The sequence below is a fragment of the Polistes canadensis genome, unplaced genomic scaffold, assembly GCF_001313835.1.
Source record: "Polistes canadensis isolate GaletaPanama2010 unplaced genomic scaffold, ASM131383v1 scaffold_33, whole genome shotgun sequence".
Classification (NCBI taxonomy): Eukaryota; Metazoa; Arthropoda; class Insecta; order Hymenoptera; family Vespidae; genus Polistes; species Polistes canadensis.
In genome coordinates this window covers 111961-134005 of record NW_014569580.1, presented here as the reverse complement: position 1 = coordinate 134005, position 22045 = coordinate 111961, and the positions used below count along the sequence as shown (strand labels likewise).

The 22045-nt window shown below is 29.4% G+C and overlaps 5 protein-coding genes across 7 annotated transcripts; 2 read left to right on the top strand and 3 right to left on the bottom strand.

Moving 5' to 3' along the window:
* Positions 1 to 409: 409 nt before the first annotated feature.
* On the bottom strand, positions 410 to 3780 carry LOC106784320 (ubiquitin-like modifier-activating enzyme atg7). Its single transcript, XM_014743720.1, has 9 exons — positions 3536 to 3780; positions 3237 to 3458; positions 2701 to 3166; positions 2290 to 2606; positions 1906 to 2206; positions 1474 to 1821; positions 1283 to 1398; positions 901 to 1201; positions 410 to 825 (listed from the first exon to the last, which is right to left on the bottom strand). The coding sequence occupies exons 2-9, from the start codon at positions 3434 to 3436 to the stop codon at positions 763 to 765; spliced, it is 2112 nt and encodes a 703-aa protein (XP_014599206.1). The 5' UTR covers positions 3437 to 3458; positions 3536 to 3780; the 3' UTR covers positions 410 to 762.
* A 624-nt stretch (positions 3781 to 4404) lies between these two features.
* Positions 4405 to 14960, top strand: LOC106784319 (neurexin-4). 3 transcript variants are annotated; one of them, XM_014743718.1, is made up of 11 exons: positions 4405 to 4867; positions 5375 to 5470; positions 7844 to 8040; positions 9504 to 9645; positions 9726 to 10096; positions 10177 to 10515; positions 10601 to 11075; positions 11168 to 11497; positions 11574 to 11879; positions 12233 to 12859; positions 12957 to 14960. In XM_014743718.1, the coding sequence occupies exons 1-11, from the start codon at positions 4804 to 4806 to the stop codon at positions 13811 to 13813; spliced, it is 3804 nt and encodes a 1267-aa protein (XP_014599204.1). In that variant the 5' UTR covers positions 4405 to 4803; the 3' UTR covers positions 13814 to 14960. The 3 variants fall into 3 exon arrangements, with proteins under 3 accessions (XP_014599204.1, XP_014599203.1, XP_014599205.1); XM_014743717.1 differs by lacking the exon at positions 7844 to 8040 and adding an exon at positions 8760 to 8956 and having other exon boundaries at positions 4408 to 4867; XM_014743719.1 differs by lacking the exons at positions 4405 to 4867; positions 7844 to 8040 and having other exon boundaries at positions 5381 to 5470.
* Positions 14961 to 15191: 231 nt separating this feature from the next.
* On the bottom strand, positions 15192 to 19087 carry LOC106784356 (CTP synthase 1). The gene is made up of 11 exons (XM_014743795.1): positions 18772 to 19087; positions 17875 to 18045; positions 17710 to 17795; positions 17490 to 17621; positions 17139 to 17303; positions 16753 to 17037; positions 16595 to 16683; positions 16207 to 16508; positions 16022 to 16129; positions 15711 to 15923; positions 15192 to 15619 (listed from the first exon to the last, which is right to left on the bottom strand). Exons 1-11 carry the CDS (start codon positions 18935 to 18937, stop codon positions 15537 to 15539), a joined length of 1800 nt encoding a protein of 599 aa, XP_014599281.1. The 5' UTR covers positions 18938 to 19087; the 3' UTR covers positions 15192 to 15536.
* Positions 19088 to 19247: 160 nt separating this feature from the next.
* On the top strand, positions 19248 to 20512 carry LOC106784331 (ribulose-phosphate 3-epimerase). Its single transcript, XM_014743744.1, has 4 exons — positions 19248 to 19792; positions 19872 to 19979; positions 20050 to 20271; positions 20340 to 20512. Exons 1-4 carry the CDS (start codon positions 19556 to 19558, stop codon positions 20445 to 20447), a joined length of 675 nt encoding a protein of 224 aa, XP_014599230.1. The 5' UTR covers positions 19248 to 19555; the 3' UTR covers positions 20448 to 20512.
* On the bottom strand, positions 20479 to 21888 carry LOC106784330 (putative methyltransferase C9orf114 homolog). Its single transcript, XM_014743742.1, has one exon. The coding sequence runs from the start codon at positions 21725 to 21727 to the stop codon at positions 20570 to 20572; it is 1158 nt and encodes a 385-aa protein (XP_014599228.1). The 5' UTR covers positions 21728 to 21888; the 3' UTR covers positions 20479 to 20569.
* Between the last annotated feature and the right edge of the window lie 157 nt (positions 21889 to 22045).

Genomic DNA, 22045 nt, shown 5'->3' with positions numbered 1-22045 from the left:
GTATGCGCCAGTACTATCCAATACAATTTTTTAAACAATTGTTATTTATCTAATGGTTACGTTTTTTAATACCAAAGTATGAAAAATCAAATTTTTCTTATAAATAAATACATAGACTCGTTTAAACGATCTATCATTTGTTGATTCTTTGGGAACACATTAGGGAAAAGATATTTTTTAACAACGTGAATGCTTTTGCGATTAATTGTAAATTTTAAGACGCGAAAATATAAAAAAAAATTATTTTTTCTGTCAAAGAAATAAATTCGTTTGAAAAATTGTTGATAATGACCCTAAAACATTTGCAAAAGAAAAAATGGCCAGCAGACTAAGACAATTTAGGCAATGCTGATGTACGCGAAAGACACTAACAATAAGATACTTTCCACAGATAGTGATAACGAATCGATTTGTATGCACGTACTTTAATTTTAACTGCGTTACATATGTCAATGTTGATATTTTTTCCTTTTTTCAAATTAAACAATTTTTTTAATAATGAATGCTTATGTTATTTGTTTCTTAATTTCATTTGTTTATACATAAACAATACGTTTATTTATCATTCGATTGAGACAGACAATATTTATATTCACGTTATATAATATATCACAAGTATATAAAGTACATAAGTAGATTAATAAATATTTAAATGCCCTATTAATCATCTACTTAAGTGTTCGATTAGAAAAAATATACAAATGTATAGTAAGATGTACAATAAAATTAGAATAAAAAGAAAGATACATGAGAGCAATTAATTCAAATTGACATCAATCTGAATTGTTCTTCGTCTTCGCTAGAATCATCTAGAAAGCTACAAAGCTAAAAAAGATACAAAATGTTACAATAAAAATTACTTTTTATTTCTTTTTGTTATATTATTGCATCTCTCTTTACCTTATCTAAATCTGAATCTTTCAAAAGTTCTTCCAGACCGCATAATTTTTCCAAATAATTCGGTATATTGCAAGCATCGAGTATAAATTGGATGCCACGTTTTTTGTATTCCAACATCAATGGTAGGGAACAAGCAGTGCAAGAAGAAAATCTATGGGTAACAGTCAAAAAGGATTCAAATGTCCAAATAGATCCTCTTATTGTATGCGGTATAGCTCCAAGTAATCCTTCTAATGTTTTATCTTTGAAATTTGAATTGACGTTGTTTTTATTTTCAGCTACCAGTGCCTTAGCTTCTAAACTATAAATTGTATAAACATTAAACTTTTATTAATACGCGTATTAGTAAATTTATTAGAAAATATAATGAAATATCTCTAACCCTTGTGGATGTTGAGTTATCGCGACCATTAATTCTACTGCTAAGCCTGCAGCAATTTGAGACAATCCTGGACGACTTACTGTACACTGTAGATCAAGAGTTCTATCTATTTGAGACTAAAATAATATTTACAATTATTTTTGTATAATTTACCAATTAATGATTATATTATTTCTAAGAAATAGATTTACATTTCCCGGTTGGGTTACGTCATTGCAAAAATAACATCCAAGATCCTTTCCATCAGGATTTGGTGTAGTCATAGCGGATACAGGAATATCCGTCAAATTTCTTACGCCATGTCGTTGTACCATATAAGAATCAAAACCCAAAGCTGCGTTAATAGTTATTTTCTTCATTACTGCGCATAGTAAAGTTGGTAACCATCTAGCTTCGCGCGAATCTAATAGTAAAAATACTACATCGTTTTCAGCAATGGCGTTTTCTAACTTTTCCACAGCTTCTTTAGTTGCGTCCAACATACTTTGTCCGACTACGTGTCCAGGCATCGGAATTTGTAAGTTAATACTGTGTATATTCTATGGAATATAGGTGCAAGTAACATAAGATAATACAAAAATATATTTACTAGAAATATTTAATATATATTTGAAAATGTTTACCATAGTTGGAAGAATCTTAAGCAAAGCATCTTTAGCTGCATCTACTTTGAATTTTCTTTTCACAGCATCTTCATGAGTGTAAAGACTTTGTCTTACAGTATTACTATGAGAAACTGTTGATTTATCCACAAATGTAATGTTGGTAATACCCCAACCAATGAGTGCTCTGGCTACTGCACATCCTAATGTTCCAGCACCCAACAATAAACATTTGAGATTACTGATCTTCTCTAAATCCAAATTAGGAACAAGCCGCCATTTCATTAATTTTAAATTTAAATTAATTGCATTTTCTGCTAGCCTGTATATTATATATTATAATTAATATATAATAATAATTTATAGATTATAGAATTTAAAAATAATGACATTCGTAGAACTTACTTAGTCGGATTTAAACTCTCAGATAAATCAATAATTCGAGGACCCATTTTACCATTTTCATTCTGTTCCCATCCAACTAAATGACTATCGAAAATAGATTTTTTCACTTTTTCTTGATCCGCATACTCTTTGCATTTCAAAGTATATACAACGGCTGTTCTAAAATCATTTTTACGCAGAGATAATATTTGTATACTCTTTGTAAAAGAATGTGTGGAGCAATGCCAAAATAATAGACATAAAAGATTTCTTAATTGCCAACCGGGTTCTGAACTTTTGCATGGATCGTAGAATGCGAAATATACTTCACGATCTATCTAAAATACACATAAATAATCAGTTACTATATTTATATCTAAATTAATCTATTAGAAATGTTATTTAAAATAAGTAAAATAAATCATATATTACCCCAACTGTACTTTCACACGCGTTAATATATTTGATACCTTTGCTTAAAGTATTAACTTCGATATTCTTTTTGTTGAAGAGAAAAACAGAAAAAAATGACTTTTGTTTGTAATCTAATTGTTGAAAACTTTCATACAATTTATCCAATTGGTTTTCCGGAAAAATGTCGTTTATTGACTTTGGTACTTTTTCATGGTACATTTCTGGCAAAGACAAAGGAGTAGGATGCGCTATCCAATAATGAAACTTATAAGATTTCAAATCGGCATAAGAAAATAATAAAAATATGGAAAGTTTCCAAGGCTCAATTAATGCTTCACCAGATATAATACCATCCATGATACATTTTCCCATAGAATCTATAAAATTCTGCGGATTAATCTTTCTAAACGCTTCATACGTATTTGTATTAACCATATAACCGTAAGATATTATTGAGTTATTCATTGAATTCGATTCAATATTCCTAAAAATTAAATGATTAAAAATTAATATTATGTGCGTGAAATATAAATTTGTAATAAACTCTTGCTTACTCATTAAACGAGGTATAGTCCAATAATAAAGGATTATTATTTTCGCTGTCTGGAACATCGAGAGAATAACTTCCCCATAATTTAATATGTGATTTTTCATCCAATCGAAGTTTATCTATCTTCAATTCAGAAAATTTAGCCCAAAATGTAGAATTCGTGGATGTTCTTAATTTAGTAAATTTAACAACGTTGATCGACATCGTGAGAAGATATTTGATTTTTCTTTAACAAATAAATATATGTATAAATGTTTATCATTTGTGTACTTATAAACAAAGTATATTTTATTCTTTACTTACATAATATATTCTACTTATACTTCTTATAAATCTTTAATAGATTAAATAGATCTTTTTTTAACAAAATATTATTAAATTTTCATAAATAGAAAATAATCTTTACGATAAAAGTAGCGTACATATGCAAAATTGTTGTTGTTTTATATTTTCGTCTTTTATATATAATTTTTGCTTTAACAAAAACGAATAACTGCGCATATTAATACACTTTGTTAATACGAATGTACACAAAACTATCGACAAATATTATTTTATTAACACTTTCACATCATCGATTTATAAAATAGATTACAAACTTAACCTAACATGTGATACAAACACAAAGTTGTTATTGTTTGAAAAATTATCAGTGAATTAGTACCAACTTGAAAATTTTCGATATAAATCATTTTACGTATAGTAAGTGAATTTGACGGATAAAATAAAGTACATTTAATGAGAGAAATAAAAGACGATTATTATTATTCACTTTTATATGTATGATCCATATTATGTATATTGTTGATCGATTATATACATACTATACATAAGCATGAAAAATAACAAAAGCATCCTATATACTTAATAATAAGAAAGTAGGCTTTATAAACAAAATTGACATTTATACTATCCGCGTTATCTGTTACAATATATCACACTAAAGAAAACCAAAGAATACAGATCTACATAGAAGCTCACAAGATCACTTTTTGTCTAACGAGATTAATCTTAGTTACTAACCTGACCACCAGTGGGTGATAGTAGGTACTTAACGCGATGACGGTTTAATACTATTAAAGAATACAGTATTTGTCTTTTTCTAGTTAAAAAATTAATCATTTGAGGCGTTCAAATAGAAGAAAATTTTCAAGATTTGTTCTTAAATCCCACGACGATCACCTGTAACAAAAAGAAAACTATATTAATCATACAATCAAGTGATACTATAGCCGATAAAAACGATTATCGATACGAGGATAGTTGTAATTCGATATATCGTATCGTGCCCACGTATAATAAGTTACTCATACACGCGTGGTGTCGTCATTAGCTTCTTACAAGTGAAATCACGTAACGCCTATATATGACACAGAGTGCACGTTGTTTGTCGAAGAAGTGTAGTGTAGTAGTAGTAGTGTAGTAACAGCGATTGACTGAGTCTCTCGTAACGGGTGGGAATTTGATAAAAGTATAGTAACAGTTTTGAAGCGGTTAAGATAGCGTGCTGTTTAACGTAAGCACGGTTTCTTACGTTCCTTGATTCATTTTTTTAATAGGGCAATGATAGGATGAACACTTTCAAGTGTTTTGTGTTCGTCTTCGCTCTTGCGGTTAATTCATTAACAAATGCATGTAAGTAACAATCGTTGATTAAATGACCTAGCGCGCGACATGTTTCAAGCGTGATTGCTACGACCAAGCCCACTTGAACATGGCGTTCGAGTTTACTTTATGACAGTACTCTTCAACAAATAAAATCTTTCATCTTTCCTTTAATCTAAATAAATGATTAATATAAAATGAAATCTTTGAATTATGATATTTACATATGTCTGATTACAAATTTCTAATCATTTAATACTATGTTATTTTAAATAGGCTATGGTCAAAGGATTCGCGCAAGCGTGTACCAGATATGTTGTTTATTTTATTATACTCATTTATAAACGAATTATCAAGAATACCTAAATCATCATTATTTATGAGACTTTAAAACGTCATTGTAACATTTTTCGAAGTAATCTTACAATAACTAACCTAGTATCAATAAATAAATGCGAATATTACATTGTGATGTAATTGGAATGATTAATCTTTATGAGTAATCTCTTGTTAATGTCGATTATCTTTGGTTTTTAGATGACTACGAATGTAATGTGCCTCTTTTGGATAAAGCCCATTTAACAGCAACTACATCTTTACCGGAGAGAGGAGCTAAAAATGCAAGACTTAATGGTATGATTCCATTGACTTATTTTATACAAGTGTATATTTTTATGATTCCTTCTATATCTTAAGCTTTCATTAAATGGTGTGAGTTTATGTATTATTTCTTCTACAAAATGATCTCAATATTTGTATACTGCATAAAGTATATTAGCTTCTTGCTTGCCTAGCTATTATTAGTTAAATCTATCTTGCTATCTTCTGTTGCACACTATAATTGCTTTTATCTGTTGGTGACATCTCTATTATGTTCTTGTATCTGAGAAAAGTATTAATGAGTAAATTCCTAAGGCACGCCCAAATTAAGTACATCTTTGAAACACCCACACTCAATTATGAGATATTTGTACTTTATTCTGATTCGTATATAAAGTGTCCTGTAACCAGTAGTACAAGCGAGTAAGAGGTGTTTTTATATAAAAAAAAAACTAAGTTTAAAAATTTTGCCTTGTTCGATAAGCATAAGAATAGAACCGATACAACAAATATCATCATACTGACAATGTCTGTAAACATATTAAGAAGCACAAAAATGCTCTCCGAAATATCTGAGAGTAAGATAGCGAAATCAGTCGACCTAAAACTGAATCAAATGCACAAGTGCTCAACAAATTTTCAAACATATTCTTTTCGAAAACAAAAACTTATATTCTTATATAGATTCAACCCCTACACGTTTGTCCCACCATTTACAGGACACCTTTTATTAGTACTTCAAAGTTTTATTTATTTAAATACACACAAATTATTTAATTGTAACTTAAGAAAAATATATAATATTAAGATTCCAAGTAATTTATATATTTGCTTCAGGTGGATACTAACAAAGAACAGTAATAAGGCCACACGTATAAAGTAGAATACATATATGTATAAATATTATAAATTTGATAAAAATTTAATTTAATGAAAAGATATAATATCAATATCGATAAAATGAGTCAGAGTGTTCGCTGGGCATTTAATTGGAAAGAATGGAATCCAAGTGAAAAAGAGTTTTCACATGCAATTTCTTGTGTACAACTAGAAGAGAAGGAAAGATTAGATAGATTTGTATTTCGAAAAGATGTTAGGGCTTCTCTTGTAGGTAGATTATTAATGAGAAAGTTTGTCAATGAGTATACACATATTCCATACGATAAAATAGCATTTACAAGGGATAACAATAACAAGCCTATTTTAAATAACTCTGGAATAAATATTAGCTTTAATGTTTCACATCAGGGATGTTACAGCGTGTTAGCTGGTGAAGTTAGAAATGTATTATTAGGTGTAGATATTATGAAATTAGAATATACAGGCGGTAAGCAATTGTCTGAATTTTTTCGTATTATGAATAGAAACTTTTCATCTTCTGAATGGGAAGAAATCAAAGGTAATGAGACTTGCATGGAAGCTGAACAAATTGCTATGTTCTGTAGACACTGGGCTTTAAAAGAAAGTTTTGTTAAAGCTTTGGGAATAGGAATAGTTATAGATCTTAGAACAATCGATTTTAAAACTAATTCTAAATTAATTCCTGGTAAATTGGTATGCGATACCGTGCTACATTGGAAAGGTGATATACAAAATTGGTTATTCGAAGAATCATTATTAGACTCAGAGCATTGTGTTGCCGTAGCTTTGCAAGAAGATGAAACAGCACCTAAGTCACAAAATAAAATGTTCAAACTGTTAGATTATAATGAACTTGTAGCGAATGCTATACCAATGCATTCAGAAGATGAACAGTATGTAAAAAAATACTTTAATAAAAATGAAAAACCTTAAACATCTTTGGCAAGCCTATACAATGGTATTGTTCGATGTAAATAATTTTTGTTCTATGAGAAAATAAATTTATATAAAATAATTCATGTAATTTTATAACTCTCCTTCAAAGAATGTTCGCTTTTGAATGTAAAGGTATTCATTTCTGCTGAAATTCATTAAAAGATATTGAAGAAAGTTTATTGATTAGTGGAGATACCATATCAATACACATCTGACATAATCTTGTTAATGACTATTAACCTACTTAAGTTAAAGATATGAAAACTTTAACTTATATGATGTATTACAACTTACACATACATATATATTTAATTTTAATTTAATTTATATATACATAAACTAAAAAAGAAATTACATCACAATATAGTTTTGATATTCATAGTGTAAATATTTGTAAGTAGATAATTTTTTTATGTTAAAATACTTTAATATATAGGCAAATACATTGCTTATATTTAAAGTTTATTTTTGATATGCTTTACATATTCAAAAAGTATTGATTTAAGGACAGTTAAATTCTAGCTTTCAAGTACCTATTTACCTCTATTAGATATAATGCATTTTTAAGTACACTTTGAGTTGCATGCATGCATACATGTTGTGGCATAGGCGGAAACGCATGGACGGCTAGCAGCTCAGACTTTGGCCAATACCTGACTATTGACCTGGGTCAAGTAATGAATATCACGGCTGTGGCAACCCAGGGACGAGCTCATAAGAATGAGTATGTTATGGAATATGGTATCAGCTATGGTACCAATGGTCTTGATTATGTGGATTTTAAAGAAGAATCTGGTAATATCAAGGTAAGTTACTCATTCCCTGAAAAGCCTCTTTATTTTCTTTTGCTTTTAATATAAAATGAAATATAATTATTTATATTTAATGTAGAAAATTAGCATGCGCATTGCTTAATACAGAACCATTAAAATAACATTGGAATTTAACTAGATTGTAGATAATTAACTTCAAATTAATCTGTAATTTCTTACTAATATTATTGATAAAATAATGTAATAAAAACAATTCACAATATTCCGCTATATAAATGCAAAGGTAGGTTCTCAATGCATGCCCTAATAATTTATATTTGCATGCTGCTTATCGGTTCATAACATCTAATTAATGTTCATCACATGCATCATAATATCACAATTAAATAATTATATATTTGGAAATTGATGGTAAGAATTCAATACGATTCTCATAGAAATATAATTGCTGTAACAAGCGGATAATTCTACTACAATTTTGATATATTCACAGTATTGTCTGCTATACTATTTGTAATTAATAATGCAATTCTATTTCTATAGTTTGCATCGCACTACTATCATTTAATAAATGATATAATATATTATGAACAAAGAGTACTATGAAAATATACACTCATTATCATTATTGTTAAAAATAATTGTATATTTTGATTGTCGATATAATCTTCATTATCACACGTGTCATATATCATTGATCTGCTTTGCTTTCACTCTACTTTTACATCCGGACACGGGGCTGGGCTTTACAGGGGATTCTGCGTGGTCACCAGAACTTAGCAGTTATGATCAACATCTTACTGTGGAACTGAGCGACAGGTACGAGATACGCAGCGTTGCGACACGGGGTCGCGCTCATACTAATGAATATGTGACAGAATATATTGTCCAATATTCTGACGATGGTCAAGCCTGGACTAGTTATGAAGGTCAAGATGGTGTAGATGAGGTATTGGATTAAACCAAAAAAAAAAACTAAAAGTCGAGATTTTTTTTTTTTTTTTTTTTTTTTTTTTTTTTTTAATACAGTACCCACATATTTGTTTTTCTGTAGGGTTTGATTAACATTTTTGGATTGATAAAACGTATTCCAATACATGATTTTTATTTTATCAATACATTCCTGTAGATCTTTTAATTATTCAATAAATAATATAAATAATTTTTAAGAAACTTTAATTTTTTTTTAATAAAAATCATTATTTATAATCTTTAAGTCTCTGGAGTTTTTCATTGCGCTTGAATGCTTTAATTAACAACTGGTATCCTAACAATACTAACAATATTTACATGCATGTTTCTTATCTGCTCATTATTATTTTAATCGTTTATGAATATGATTATTGCATAAGTCAAATTTGATTTAATATTATGCATAATTTTAGTATAGTAATATTTTATTTTTATTGTTCCTTCATTTTATACAAAATATAAACAATACATAAATTTATTTATCAATATGATAATTTGATTAAAATTATAATATATTTTTATAGATGTTCAAAGGAAATACAAATGGAGATACCATCAAACTTAATAAATTTGAAGTTCCAATAATAGCACAATGGATAAGAATAAATCCAACCAGATGGCGAGATAGAATATCATTAAGACTTGAATTATATGGATGTGACTATGGTAAATATTAAATTACAAAATAATATATAAACGCAATATGTGATATATGCAGCTGCAATAACTTTACTTCATATTTACAGAATCTGATGTATTATCGTTTAATGGATCATCTCTGGTTCGTTTAGATCTGTTGAGAGAACCGATTGAAACCGATAGACACTCTATACGTTTTCGTTTTAAAACTAACTTTGCAGATGGTATATTAATGTATTCGCGTGGTACGCAAGGAGATTTCATTGCATTGCAACTACGCGACAACAGAATGTTATTGAATATAGATCTTGGATCTGGTGTTATGACAAGTTTATCAGTAGGAAGTCTTTTGGATGATAACATGTGGCATGATGTTGTTATATCAAGAAATAGAAAAAATATTTCTTTCTCCGTCGATAGGGTATTAATAAAAGAAAGAGTCAAAGGAGAATTTCATCGTCTAGATTTAAACAGAGCGGTAAGTTTGATGTGTATAAATAAATTGTATGTGTAAAAGCATACACAATATTAATAATCATTTTTATTCTACTTTCACAGCTTTATATAGGTGGAGTACCTAACAAGCAAGAAGGTTTAGTAATAGGCCAAAATTTCACAGGATGTATAGAAAACTTTTATTTGAATACTACCAATATTATTCATGATTTAAAAGAAACTGAATATACAGGAGAAAATTTAAGATATCACAAGGTCCATGCGCTTTACAATTGTCCTGAACCTCCTGTCATTCCTATATCCTTTTTAACACCTGGATCTTATGCACGGCTCAAAGGTTATGAAGGAATTCAATCGTTGAACGTTTCACTTGGATTTCGAAGTTACGAAGATCGAGGAATAATCCTTTATCATAAATTTACATCTCCAGGATACGTTAAAGTTAGCATATTAAATATTTATTAATATATAATACGTGTTGATTCATAAAGAAGATACTATAGTTAATAATTTTCAATATTTTCAGCTATTCTTAGAACAAGGCAAATTGAAAGTCGAAATCGAAACGTCAAAAAGTGCGAAAGTAATTTTAGATAATTTTGAAGGAAAATTTAATGATGGAAAGTGGCATCAAGTGATTTTAACAATAGCACAAAATACTCTTATATTAAATGTTGATGATAGACCTATGAGAACTAAACGTCTTTTGGAAATGGTAACTGGACCAATATATTGGGTTGGTGGTATGACAGGAGAAGAAAGTAATCGTGGGTTTGTTGGATGTATGAGAATGATAAGTATTGATGGAAATTATAAAATACCAACTGATTGGAAAGAAGAAGAATACTGCTGTAAAAATGAAGTTGTTTTTGATGCTTGTCAAATGGTTGATCGTTGTAATCCTAATCCTTGTAAACATTCTGGTATATGCAGTCAAAATTCAGATGAATTCTTTTGCGATTGTACTCATACTGGTTACTCAGGAGCTGTTTGTCACACTTGTAAGTATCCTATAGTAAATCAATAATTATTTGTATTATTACTTAATATTATAAATATAATAAAATTATATATTATCTCTTTTTTTAATCAGCACTATATCCCTTATCTTGCGAAGCATATAAAAATATGAATTCAGTAAATCAAAGAGCAGAAATTAAAATTGACGTTGACGGAAGTGGATCATTAGCACCTTTTCCAGTAACTTGTGAATTTTTTGCCGATGGACGAGTAATGACAGTTCTAAGGCATAGTAACGAATACCCAACGCCTGTTGATGGATTTGAAGAACCAGGCAGTTTTATTCAAGATATCAATTACGATGCCGATCTTGATCAAATAGAAGCTTTCTTAAATCGATCAACGAGATGTAGTCAAAGAATAAAATACGAATGTAAACACTCGAAATTGTTTAATTCACCAGGTAAACATCAATTATTTCATTAATTATTCTATTTTCTCAAACTCTTAACATTATTCATATTAATTATTATTTATAGTTCCACAGAATGAGTACTTTAAACCAAATTCGTGGTGGGTAAGCAGGCAAAATCAAAAAATGGATTATTGGGGTGGCGCTTTACCTGGTTCACGTAAATGCGAATGTGGAATACTTGGAAATTGTGCGGATCCGAATAAATGGTGTAACTGTGATGCTGACTTAGAAGGTAGACTCGAAGATAGCGGTGATATTACAGAGAAGGAATATCTTCCTGTGAAACAATTACGTTTCGGAGATACTGGTACACCCTTGGATGAAAAAGAAGGCAAATATACCTTGGGATCACTTATTTGTGAAGGAGATGGTACGTAAAAATTATATCTCATCTTCTTATATGTTTCTTTTATAATTTTAGTTAATTCATTTTCAATTGTTTATAAGGATCTGAGTTACCTTGGTATTCTATTAAAGTAGGATCAGGTAAGAGTTAGGATAGCTAGAATGGATTAGAAATAATTATGATCAGTATTAATTTACGCATATAAGCTCTTTGACGTATTTGCGTCTTTCTACTGTGCATAATTTATTATACACAGCTATAATAAGCTAGTTTATCATGTTGTTTAACATATTTGATATCCGTATATTGCTATAATATTAATTATAAATGTGAACTCTTTAACTTGTCATAATTCTGTATTATTATTTTTGTTATAGATTTATTCCAGAATGTAGTAACGTTCCGCATTGTTGATGCTACCATTAATCTACCTACTTTTGATATTGGCCATAGTGGGGATATCTATTTCGAATTCAAGACGACTATTGAAAATGCTGTAATTATTCATAGCAAGGGTCCTACAGATTATATCAAAGTTTCTATAAACGGTGGAAACCAGATACATTTTCAATATCAAGCAGGTGGTGGACCACTTGCTGTAAGTGTTGACACATCTTATAAATTAGCTGACAATCGATGGCATTCCGTTTCCGTCGAAAGAAATCGTAAAGAAGCTAGAATAGTTATTGATGGAGCTTTGAAGAACGAAGTTAGGGAACCTCCTGGACCAGTGCGGGCGCTTCATCTTACTTCGGATTTGGTAATTGGGGCAACTGTTGATTATAGAGATGGCTTTGTAGGCTGTATAAGAGCTTTACTTTTAAATGGACAATTACAAGATATTAGAAGTTATGCAAGACGTGGACTGTATGGTGTTAGTGAAGATTGCGTAGGACGATGTGAGAGTAATCCGTGTCTTAACAATGGTACATGTCACGAAAAGTACAATGGATATTGGTGTGACTGTCGTTGGACTGCATTCAAAGGACCAATTTGTGCGGATGGTAAATTTCAATAAATTTTATACACATATACATATATTGATTTTTTTTTTGTCTTTTTTATTAATATTTGTTTGTTTTTTCTACGTGTGTGTTTCAGAAATTGGCGTTAACATGCGTTCAAACTCAATGATAAAATACGACTTTATGGGCAGTTGGCGTTCTACAATTTCCGAAAAAATTAGAGTTGGTTTTACAACGACTAATCCCAAAGGGTTCCTACTTGGTTTATTCTCGAATATTTCAGGAGAATATATGACGATTATGGTTTCTAACAGTGGTCATTTACGCGTAGTCTTTGATTTCGGTTTCGAACGACAAGAAGTTATATTTCCGTCGAAACATTTTGGTTTGGGCCAGTATCATGACGTTAGATTAAGTAGAAAAAATTCTGGATCAGTTCTCGTTTTGAAAGTTGATAATTATGAACCAAAAGAATTTCATTTTGATATTAAAACTTCGGCCGATGCTCAATTCAATAATATTCAATATATGTATATAGGTAAAAATGAATCTATGACTGAAGGATTTGCAGGTTGTATATCTAGAGTCGAATTTGATGACATATATCCTTTAAAGTTACTATTTCAAGAGAATGGTCCAGGAAATGTTAGATCTTTAAGTAATACACCGATTACAGAAGACTATTGCGGAGTAGAGCCAATAACGCATCCACCAAATATTGTTGAAACACGACCGCCACCTGATGTAGATGAAAACAAAGTTAGAGCGGCTTATAATGAAACGGATACTGCAATTTTAGGAAGTGTATTAGCTGTCATTATCATAGCTCTAGTAATTATGGCAGTACTTATAGGAAGATACATGTCGAGGCATAAAGGTGAATATTTGACTCAAGAAGACAAAGGTGCGGAAATTGCATTAGATCCAGATTCAGCGGTTGTACATTCCACAACCGGTCATCAAGTTCAAAAGAAAAAAGAATGGTTTATATAAATTCTATATAGAAATAATATAATTAACAAGTGCACGTTTATCTTTGGATACATTATTAAGAGAAAAAAAGTATACATAGCGAGATGAGAGTTCGAGATTTGTACTTTGTTTCTCTATTCCCATGTAATTATAAAGTTAATGCTAAGTATTTGATATATAGTAGAAATGGCTGTCTACCACTTCATACAGTTATAAGATAAATCAACGAAAACATTAATATAATCTCTATTATTAATGTTATTGACAAAGAATTTTCGTTTCAACGAGCTCAGAAAATAATAGAAGTAGAAATAATTGCCTTGATCAATAAAACGTAAAACTACCTGAGAAAATCTCATTAGCGCAGGGAAGAACGAGCCATATTTCTTTTTAATTGTGAAAATATGATTATTTTCTAAAGTTATTAATGGCTCAATTATTTCATATAAATACTTGTATGACTTATAAGTATTTATACTGTAATTATAGATATATGAATATTTATTAACTGTACATCTGGCATTATAATTAGTCGAAAAATATAATTTTTAATTATTAATCCAAGTCAAATAGCAGAAATAGTTCAATATTATTGATCCAGATTTTATTTTTCAATTTTTATATATCGTAACTTTTATATTAATTTGGAAACTAACTCTCGGAGACGTCGTTATTAAAGTATTTTGTGTTAATTTTGTTATGCCAGTAAATATCTAATTTTTTAATTTTTCGTACGATTCAAACGTTTTTGTCAATGTACAAAAGCCATTTTATTAGTTACGCATCTCTATTTCTTTTAATACTAACTCACAGTATTAGTTGTAATCTTTACCGTCCAAAGTGCATTTTTTTTTGTTTTTAATTTTATTTTTAATTTTAATTTTAATTTTGTTTTATTTTTATTCGTTAATTATATTTTTACACATTTTTAGTTTAGTAACTTAAGAAATATAAATCCACAATGATAACTTAATAATTAACTTAGTATACTATTCTTAATATACTCAAGTATTACGATGGAAATGTATGTACATATGACATTTTTATATGAGCAACTTTGATTATTTTTATCATTAAACTGTATTTGATAAATTGTAATTAGAACATGGCATTTATTGTCAAATAAAGGCGAACATACCGCAAAAAGAGAGTATCGACAAATAACAAATTTTATTCGTACTTTTTTCCCTTTAAATTGTTTTACATAGATATATGTATAGTTTTAAAAGCTTAATATAAAATAAATAAAAGAAACTTTTTTTTTATAATATATTTGTCTTTTATATTACTTACAAACGCTCGTAATAATAAATTTAATAAAATATTTATCAGTCAACTGATGATACACATGTAGTAGAAAAAAATTTATGTCGGTACAAAAATAATATAAATCTTTTTATACTTGTTAAACAAGAGTATTAAATTATAAAATTAATATATAAGGAGACCGCTCTCTATTTTTAAATCATTTTTGTATATAATCTATCGACACAAATGGAAGTGCAAAAGAAAATATTTTTTTTTATATATTTGTATGCAGGCAAGTAAAGTGCCAGCAATAAGGGAAAAACTTTCTATGCAAATGTAAAATTTACAAAAAAAATGTGCTATGTACTATAACCTTTCAATTTCACAGTGAATATTAAGTACCTTATTCATTTAAAATATAGTATATAATACATATTTTTAAAACATTTACTAAAAATATATAAACATATATTCAAAAATGTATATTATATGTGAATTAATCATTAATACTAGAAACAACACTGTTACTTGTCTCGGATGATGATTGTAATTTTGTCATATCAAGTAGATATTCCGAATCTAAACAAATAAAAAGAAGAGAAAATAAAAATAGTGCAATATAGTAAAACATATACATAAATGTATGCTATACAAAAAGATGAAGTATTACCAGATTCGTTATCACTGAGTTCACGTGGCGATAATTTACATCCTTTTGCTAAATAATGTTTTAATTTACCAATACTGGCTAAAATTAATCCTAAGAAAGGAGGCGATGGTTTTAAAGGCCTGGATAAATATTCTGGGTGAAACTGAGTAGCAACATAATAACTCTTTTCGTATAATTCTAATATCTCCATACGATCATTATTTTCATCTCTACCTAATATATGAAATTGATATTTGTTAAGTATTTAAATGAGGTACAAAATATAGTAAGAGTTATTAATGATTCGATAATGATTATTTAGATAAACTTACCCACAAATGTTAATCCAGCATCTTCTAATATTTTAATGTATTGTGGATTTACTTCGTACCTATGTCTATGTCTTTCTTCAATATAATCTTTGTTTCCATACAATTGTTCTATTAAATTATATAAATATGATGAAATGAAGAATAAGTTAAGAATAAGTTAATCATAATGATAAATTTGAACTTACTTAAAATAGAATTTTCACCAAGTTTAAAATAAGTAGTTCTTTTTCCAAGTCTCATAGTTCCACCCATCTGACCTGGATTATGCTCTGGCATGTCTATTATAAATGGATCAGTTGTGTTTGCGTCAATTTCTGTACTATTAGCCGTTGGAATATCTAGAACATTTCTTGCAAATTCTATAACTGCGACTTGCAATCCCAAGCAAATTCCTAAAAATGGTACATCATTTGTTCTGCACCATTTACATGCTTCTATTTTTCCTTCTGTGCCTCTTTTACCAAAACCACCAGGAACTACCACACCACTGTTAAGTTAAAGTATTATATGATATTTTGTATTATATTCTTATATATTTTAACAGAAACACATGATAAACAATTTTAATCTTACTTGCTTTTGCAAAGCTTTTGCCAAGTTTCATGATATAAAACAGGATTATCTAATTTGGTGGAGTTTTCTAGATTAGCAGCTTCTATAAACTAAAATAATTATTTATTTAGAAAAACATATGTGACAAAAACAGCACGTGACAACAAAAAATACTTTACCGTTAAATTTAAACGATAGCCAACTTGCACAGAAGCATGTTGTAATGCTTTTATAACAGAGGCATATGAATCTTCTAATTTGGTATATTTGCCTACTAAAGCAATATTAACATCTTTTCTTAGATGATCAATTCGATCAGCCAAGTCTTTCCACTTACGCATAAAATAACGTGGACGTGGCAAAATATTTAATTGTAATCTATCGCTAAGGAATTCTATAACACCTTGATTTTCCATAAGAAGAGGTACGCGATAAATAGATGACAAATCATGGATAGTAATAACCTGTCAAAAAATTATTTCAGTTATCTTTTAAATTTCTATATATATATATATACTTACAGTTAATATATTTATTAAAAAGAAGAAGAAGACGAAATGATTACTTGATCTGGCTGTACATGACAAAAACTTGAGATCTTGTCTTTGATTGCGTTGCCTATTGGCTTTTCAGATCGACAAACTATTAGATCAGGAGATAATCCTAGACCACGCAATTCTCTTACACTCGACTGAGTTGGTTTAGTCTTTGATTCTCCAGTACATTGTGGCTAAAATGAATAACATTCTATTAATCTATACATTTTTAATTAAATATTAACTCATTTATTGTTATATCAAAATCATTTACGTCATTACTAATCCAAAAATAATACTACTTGGTATTTTGGCGCAAGTTCAAGGACTTGTACTATAATCAAAAAAAGAAAATAATTTTAAATCAAGTTCTTATGTACCTGTGGAACTAAGGAAACATGAGCGCAACAAAAGTTTTCCCTTTTAACTTTGAATTGAAATTGCCTAAAAGCTTCTACAAATGGCATCCCTTCGATATCTCCAATTGTTCCACCCAATTCAACGATACAGACCTAAAATTATAAAAAGATTCTAAAATGTTATCATGTATTAAATACTAAATCAGGTACTTAAGATAAATGTTTCATAAATATTTATTACATCTGGTTTATCACCATCTTCCGATACTGATTTATTGGCAACTTCTTGAACCCATTCTTGAATAGCATCAGTAATGTGTGGAACAACTACAAAGAAAATTTTACATTATTTATAAGCTTATTTAATTTATCCTACACACAAAATGATAAGAATTTCTTTTTATACCTTGTACTGTCTTGCCCAAATAATCGCCTTTTCTTTCTTTGGTAATAACATGTTGATAAATTTTTCCCGTAGTAATATTATTTTCCTTGTGCAATATAATGTCTAAGAAACGTTCATAATTTCCCAAATCTAGATCTACCTCTCCACCATCGTCAAGCACATAAACTTCTCCTATAAATGAAACATCATTGCACACATTAGTTTTATTCTCGGTAATAACGCTTGACATAGGACACCTATGGTAAAACAATGGAAGAATAACTGGTATTCGTAATAAAAATCAATAAACAAGTCTCTGTTCGAAACAATCTCAAGAAAATTAAATTGAAGAAAGCCAAAGAGAAGCAAGAAATATTACTCTATAAACATCATTCAAATAGAACTTTAAATAAAGAAAAAAGAACATTTAGATTAATATCTTAAATAATTTAAACATCCACAACGTTCTCTCTATTATATTTAAATATATTTCAACGAAACTGATAAAATACCCGATCGAGTAATTAAAAATAATTAAAATAAAGTAAACATCAAAATGACTAAATGCATCATACATTAAAAATTAACAAAGAAGATAAAATAAAATAGAAAAAAATCAAACTATTGATACAATCCTTTAAGTTTATCGTAATTTAAATGCAGTGCGTTAAATTAGTGGAATTAGCGCGGTAAAGGAAATTAGTTGGACATTTAAAAAAAAAACAAGTTTAAAGAAAAAGCACGTGGTCATGGGAACGAAGGCGGGTAGAATAATACAATATGGCTACTAACAGTCCACATGTTTCCTGCTTAATAGAACTTATGCAAATAAAGAATCTATCAATGAATGTCGCAAAGATATGAAGGAAAAAATGAACAAAAAATAAAAATAAAGTTAGCTTGTTTTATTTTTTTTACCATGCTCGTACGGTGAAAAAGTACCAGCATCTATATTTATGTATGGATCTATTTTGATAGAAGTCACTTGAATACCGCAATGTTTCAATATTGTGCCAAAAGAACTGGCTATAACACCCTTTCCTACACCACTAATAACACCACCAGTCACTAAAATATATTTCATTGTTTTGAATTATAATTAAATTTCTTATTTATTTAACAGAATCTTTGTTAAATAATACACAACACATAAAACTTCACACCGGCAGATTACATTAACCAACAGTATATACCGGCAGCATGAGCTTTGGTCTGCACTTAATATTATCATGAAAGCACACCAATATCTATAAAAAAAAATTTCTATATTTCTTGTAGAAACCAACGGAAAGTCTTTAGTACTTTTGTCTCGGAGCATTATCGATACCTCGCAAGGATCGATTCAACATTGCACATATTAACCAATAAGTTAAAACTTTTTACTGGCGCGCATACGCATTACTTATAAATGTTCTACGATTACTCATCAAATTTTTTTCTTTTTATTCGATATTTAAATTTATCTTATATTTACATATGTGTCAATTATTTCCTCGTAATTATAATCTTTAAAATTAAATAGAGAATTGCTATAATTCTATAGATAAGTTTATACGAAAAAATCAGAATAAATGACATAATTTTGACAAGGTGTTATTGAAAGCTCTTACAAAATGAATGTGATTTTTATCTACTTCGAAATACATTGAAGATCCTGATCTTTAAAAATTTGAAATATTTGTAATAGCTTTCTTACTTCGCGATGGCTAAAAATTTAACAGCAAAAATCGGACCTTCAATTTTAAATGCTAATTTAGCACAATTGTCTGAGGAATCGCAACGTTTGTTAAATAATGGTGCGGATTATCTTCATTTGGATGTAATGGATGGTCATTTCGTTCCTAACCTTACTTTTGGCCATCCTCTTGTAAAATGTCTTCGTAGTAATATAAAAGATGCATTTTTTGAAACACATATGATGGTCTCTAATCCGGAACAGGTATTCATTTGTATTCGTTACATTTTCTTGTATTCATCTCTTGAATGTATAATAATGTTATTCTTGTAATAACAATTAGTGGATCGAACCAATGGCCGATGCTGGTGTGAATCAATATACATTTCACGTAGAACCAGTTAAAGATGTTCCATCAGTTTGTAGGAAAGTTAGAGAAGCAGGAATGAAGGTAAATGTTTTGTAATACTTTTTATGCGATATCTGATTTATGCATGATAGATAAATTGTTTTTTCAAAAGGTAGGGGTAGCACTTAAACCAGGTACGCCAGCAGATGTAATTGTTGATTATGTTGATTTAGCTGATATGATATTAGTTATGACAGTCGAACCAGGATTTGGAGGACAAAAATTTATGGAGTCAATGATGCCAAAAGTAGCATGGCTTAGAAAGAATTATCCTACTCTAGATATTGAAGTTGATGGCGGAGTTGGTCCAGCTACTATAGAAGCTTGCGCAAAGGTGTCTTGAAATATATTCAATTTGATTTTTAGTTATAATATAAGGTTCTAACATTCATATTTTTCTAGGCTGGTGCAAATATGATAGTATCTGGAACAGCGGTAATTGGTGCTACTGACCAGGCAAAAGTTATAAGAGATTTGAAACATGCTGTTAATTGTGTATTGAATAATTAATATGATAGGGAAAATAAATGTTATTAGTAACATTTTGTAAATATATTTTATAAACAAAAATTTAATGAAATGTTTTTGAATATTATATTTTGTTACAATGATAATATAAACATCAATGTTATTTAATCTTCAGCAAAGCTACCAAATTGAGCATTTGGTAGTACAGGATTTTTGGGGTGTAATTTAGTCCTCAGTTCTGCAAGAGAAAGTAAAAGAGCTTCTTCTGTTCTAATAGTTCTCGACCCTTGTTGGGGACATATATTTAAATATTTATGAAACACAGATGATGGATCTTCGTTTGGCAATTTCGGATCAACTTCCAGTGCAGCTTCTAATCCTGATAATCCTCCAAAAACTATTAAAGCATGGTCATACTTTAAACTTTTTGGTGATATATTGTCAATGGATGTTCCTTTATCAGAAGTACCAATAGTCAAATCGTATCCTTCCTTATAAGAACATTTTGTAAACACTTCTGAAAGATTCTTAGCTAATTTAACATTGTATCCCCAATATATTCCTGTCTCCAATTTTGGCTCTGTCGGAGATACTATAATTCCTTTCATTTTCTTCGGATTTTGTTGATCTGGTGGTATTTTAACGGTAACTCTTAATCCAGGCATCAATACTTTATCCACTCTAACATCATTGAGAAGTCCTACATTCACTAGAGAACCTTTCCCAGTTTTCACTGGTTTATTACTAACTACACCCTCACGGTAAAGCGATACATCTTGTTGTCTGAAATGATGGGGAGCATCTAAAGGATTCAATAAACCTGCATACTGTAAATCCTTGTGCAGACGGAAGAAGTGTTTCCTCAGATACTGTGGACACTCCAAGTATTGTAATATTCTGACTAATTGTAAACAACAAATTCTCCCTTCCGCAACATCATCTACTCTAACTTTCTTCTTCTCATTTTCAGTGATCTCACCTTTGTCATCGAAAACAACTATCTCATCAACTTTGTAAATACATGCTGCACGTGCTATTTGTCCCGCAAGATACGTTCTCAATTCAACAGATTGTGCATTATCTAAAATAGAGCCAGGTACTGCAATGGTTATCGTAGAAGTATTATTTATCTTAATTTTCTTTTCAGTATTTTCTTTCTTTGTCTCATTTTCATTTTCCATTTCCTTTTCCTTCTCTTCTTTTTTTAATTTTTTTATTAACCTCTCCTCTTTCCATTGCTTTCTCTGTTCTTTCTGCAATCGATTATATTCTTTCCAAGTTTTTACTTGTGATATTTTCGGCGTATTATTTGGATCTGACATTATTTTCACAAGAGATAATATTAAATTAAATAAAAAACAAAACACAATACGGAGTTCAAATACATAAACAAATGCGCGCGAAATGGTTTATTAGGTTTTGTTTATTTAGGTTACAAAATTACTCTCTAAAATTCACAGTATGTGCAAGCATCGCGCACTTTTACTTCAATGTATAGATAGCGTAATATGTATAATAAATGTGGCCGTCACGCCAAAGCTTGGCGCCTCCGGCACTCTTACCGTCACGCTCCTAGTGGCGAAACAAAAGAACTAAAAAAAACACCACGCATTTGAACAACCGCTGCTATTCGCTCTCTT

Coding starts and splice junctions, on each gene's coding strand:
- LOC106784356 (XM_014743795.1), bottom strand. CDS start 18,937: ATGAAATATATTTTAGTGACTGGTGGTGTTATTAGTGGTGTAGGAAAG. Junction 17,304..17,489: donor ATGTTTCCTTAGTTCCACAG/GTACATAAGAAC, acceptor TATTCATTTTAG/CCACAATGTACTGGAGAATC. Junction 17,038..17,138: donor GTCATGTACAGCCAGATCAA/GTAATCATTTCG, acceptor ATTTTTTGACAG/GTTATTACTATCCATGATTT.
- LOC106784320 (XM_014743720.1), bottom strand. CDS start 3,436: ATGTCGATCAACGTTGTTAAATTTACTAAATTAAGAACATCCACGAAT. Junction 1,822..1,905: donor TTAAGATTCTTCCAACTATG/GTAAACATTTTC, acceptor TATATTCCATAG/AATATACACAGTATTAACTT. Junction 1,399..1,473: donor ACGTAACCCAACCGGGAAAT/GTAAATCTATTT, acceptor ATATTATTTTAG/TCTCAAATAGATAGAACTCT.
- LOC106784319 (XM_014743718.1), top strand. CDS start 4,804: ATGAACACTTTCAAGTGTTTTGTGTTCGTCTTCGCTCTTGCGGTTAAT. Junction 9,646..9,725: donor ATTATATGGATGTGACTATG/GTAAATATTAAA, acceptor TCATATTTACAG/AATCTGATGTATTATCGTTT. Junction 11,498..11,573: donor GAAATTGTTTAATTCACCAG/GTAAACATCAAT, acceptor TATTATTTATAG/TTCCACAGAATGAGTACTTT.
- LOC106784331 (XM_014743744.1), top strand. CDS start 19,556: ATGGCTAAAAATTTAACAGCAAAAATCGGACCTTCAATTTTAAATGCT. Junction 19,793..19,871: donor TGGTCTCTAATCCGGAACAG/GTATTCATTTGT, acceptor AATAACAATTAG/TGGATCGAACCAATGGCCGA. Junction 20,272..20,339: donor CTATAGAAGCTTGCGCAAAG/GTGTCTTGAAAT, acceptor ATATTTTTCTAG/GCTGGTGCAAATATGATAGT.
- LOC106784330 (XM_014743742.1), bottom strand. CDS start 21,727: ATGTCAGATCCAAATAATACGCCGAAAATATCACAAGTAAAAACTTGG.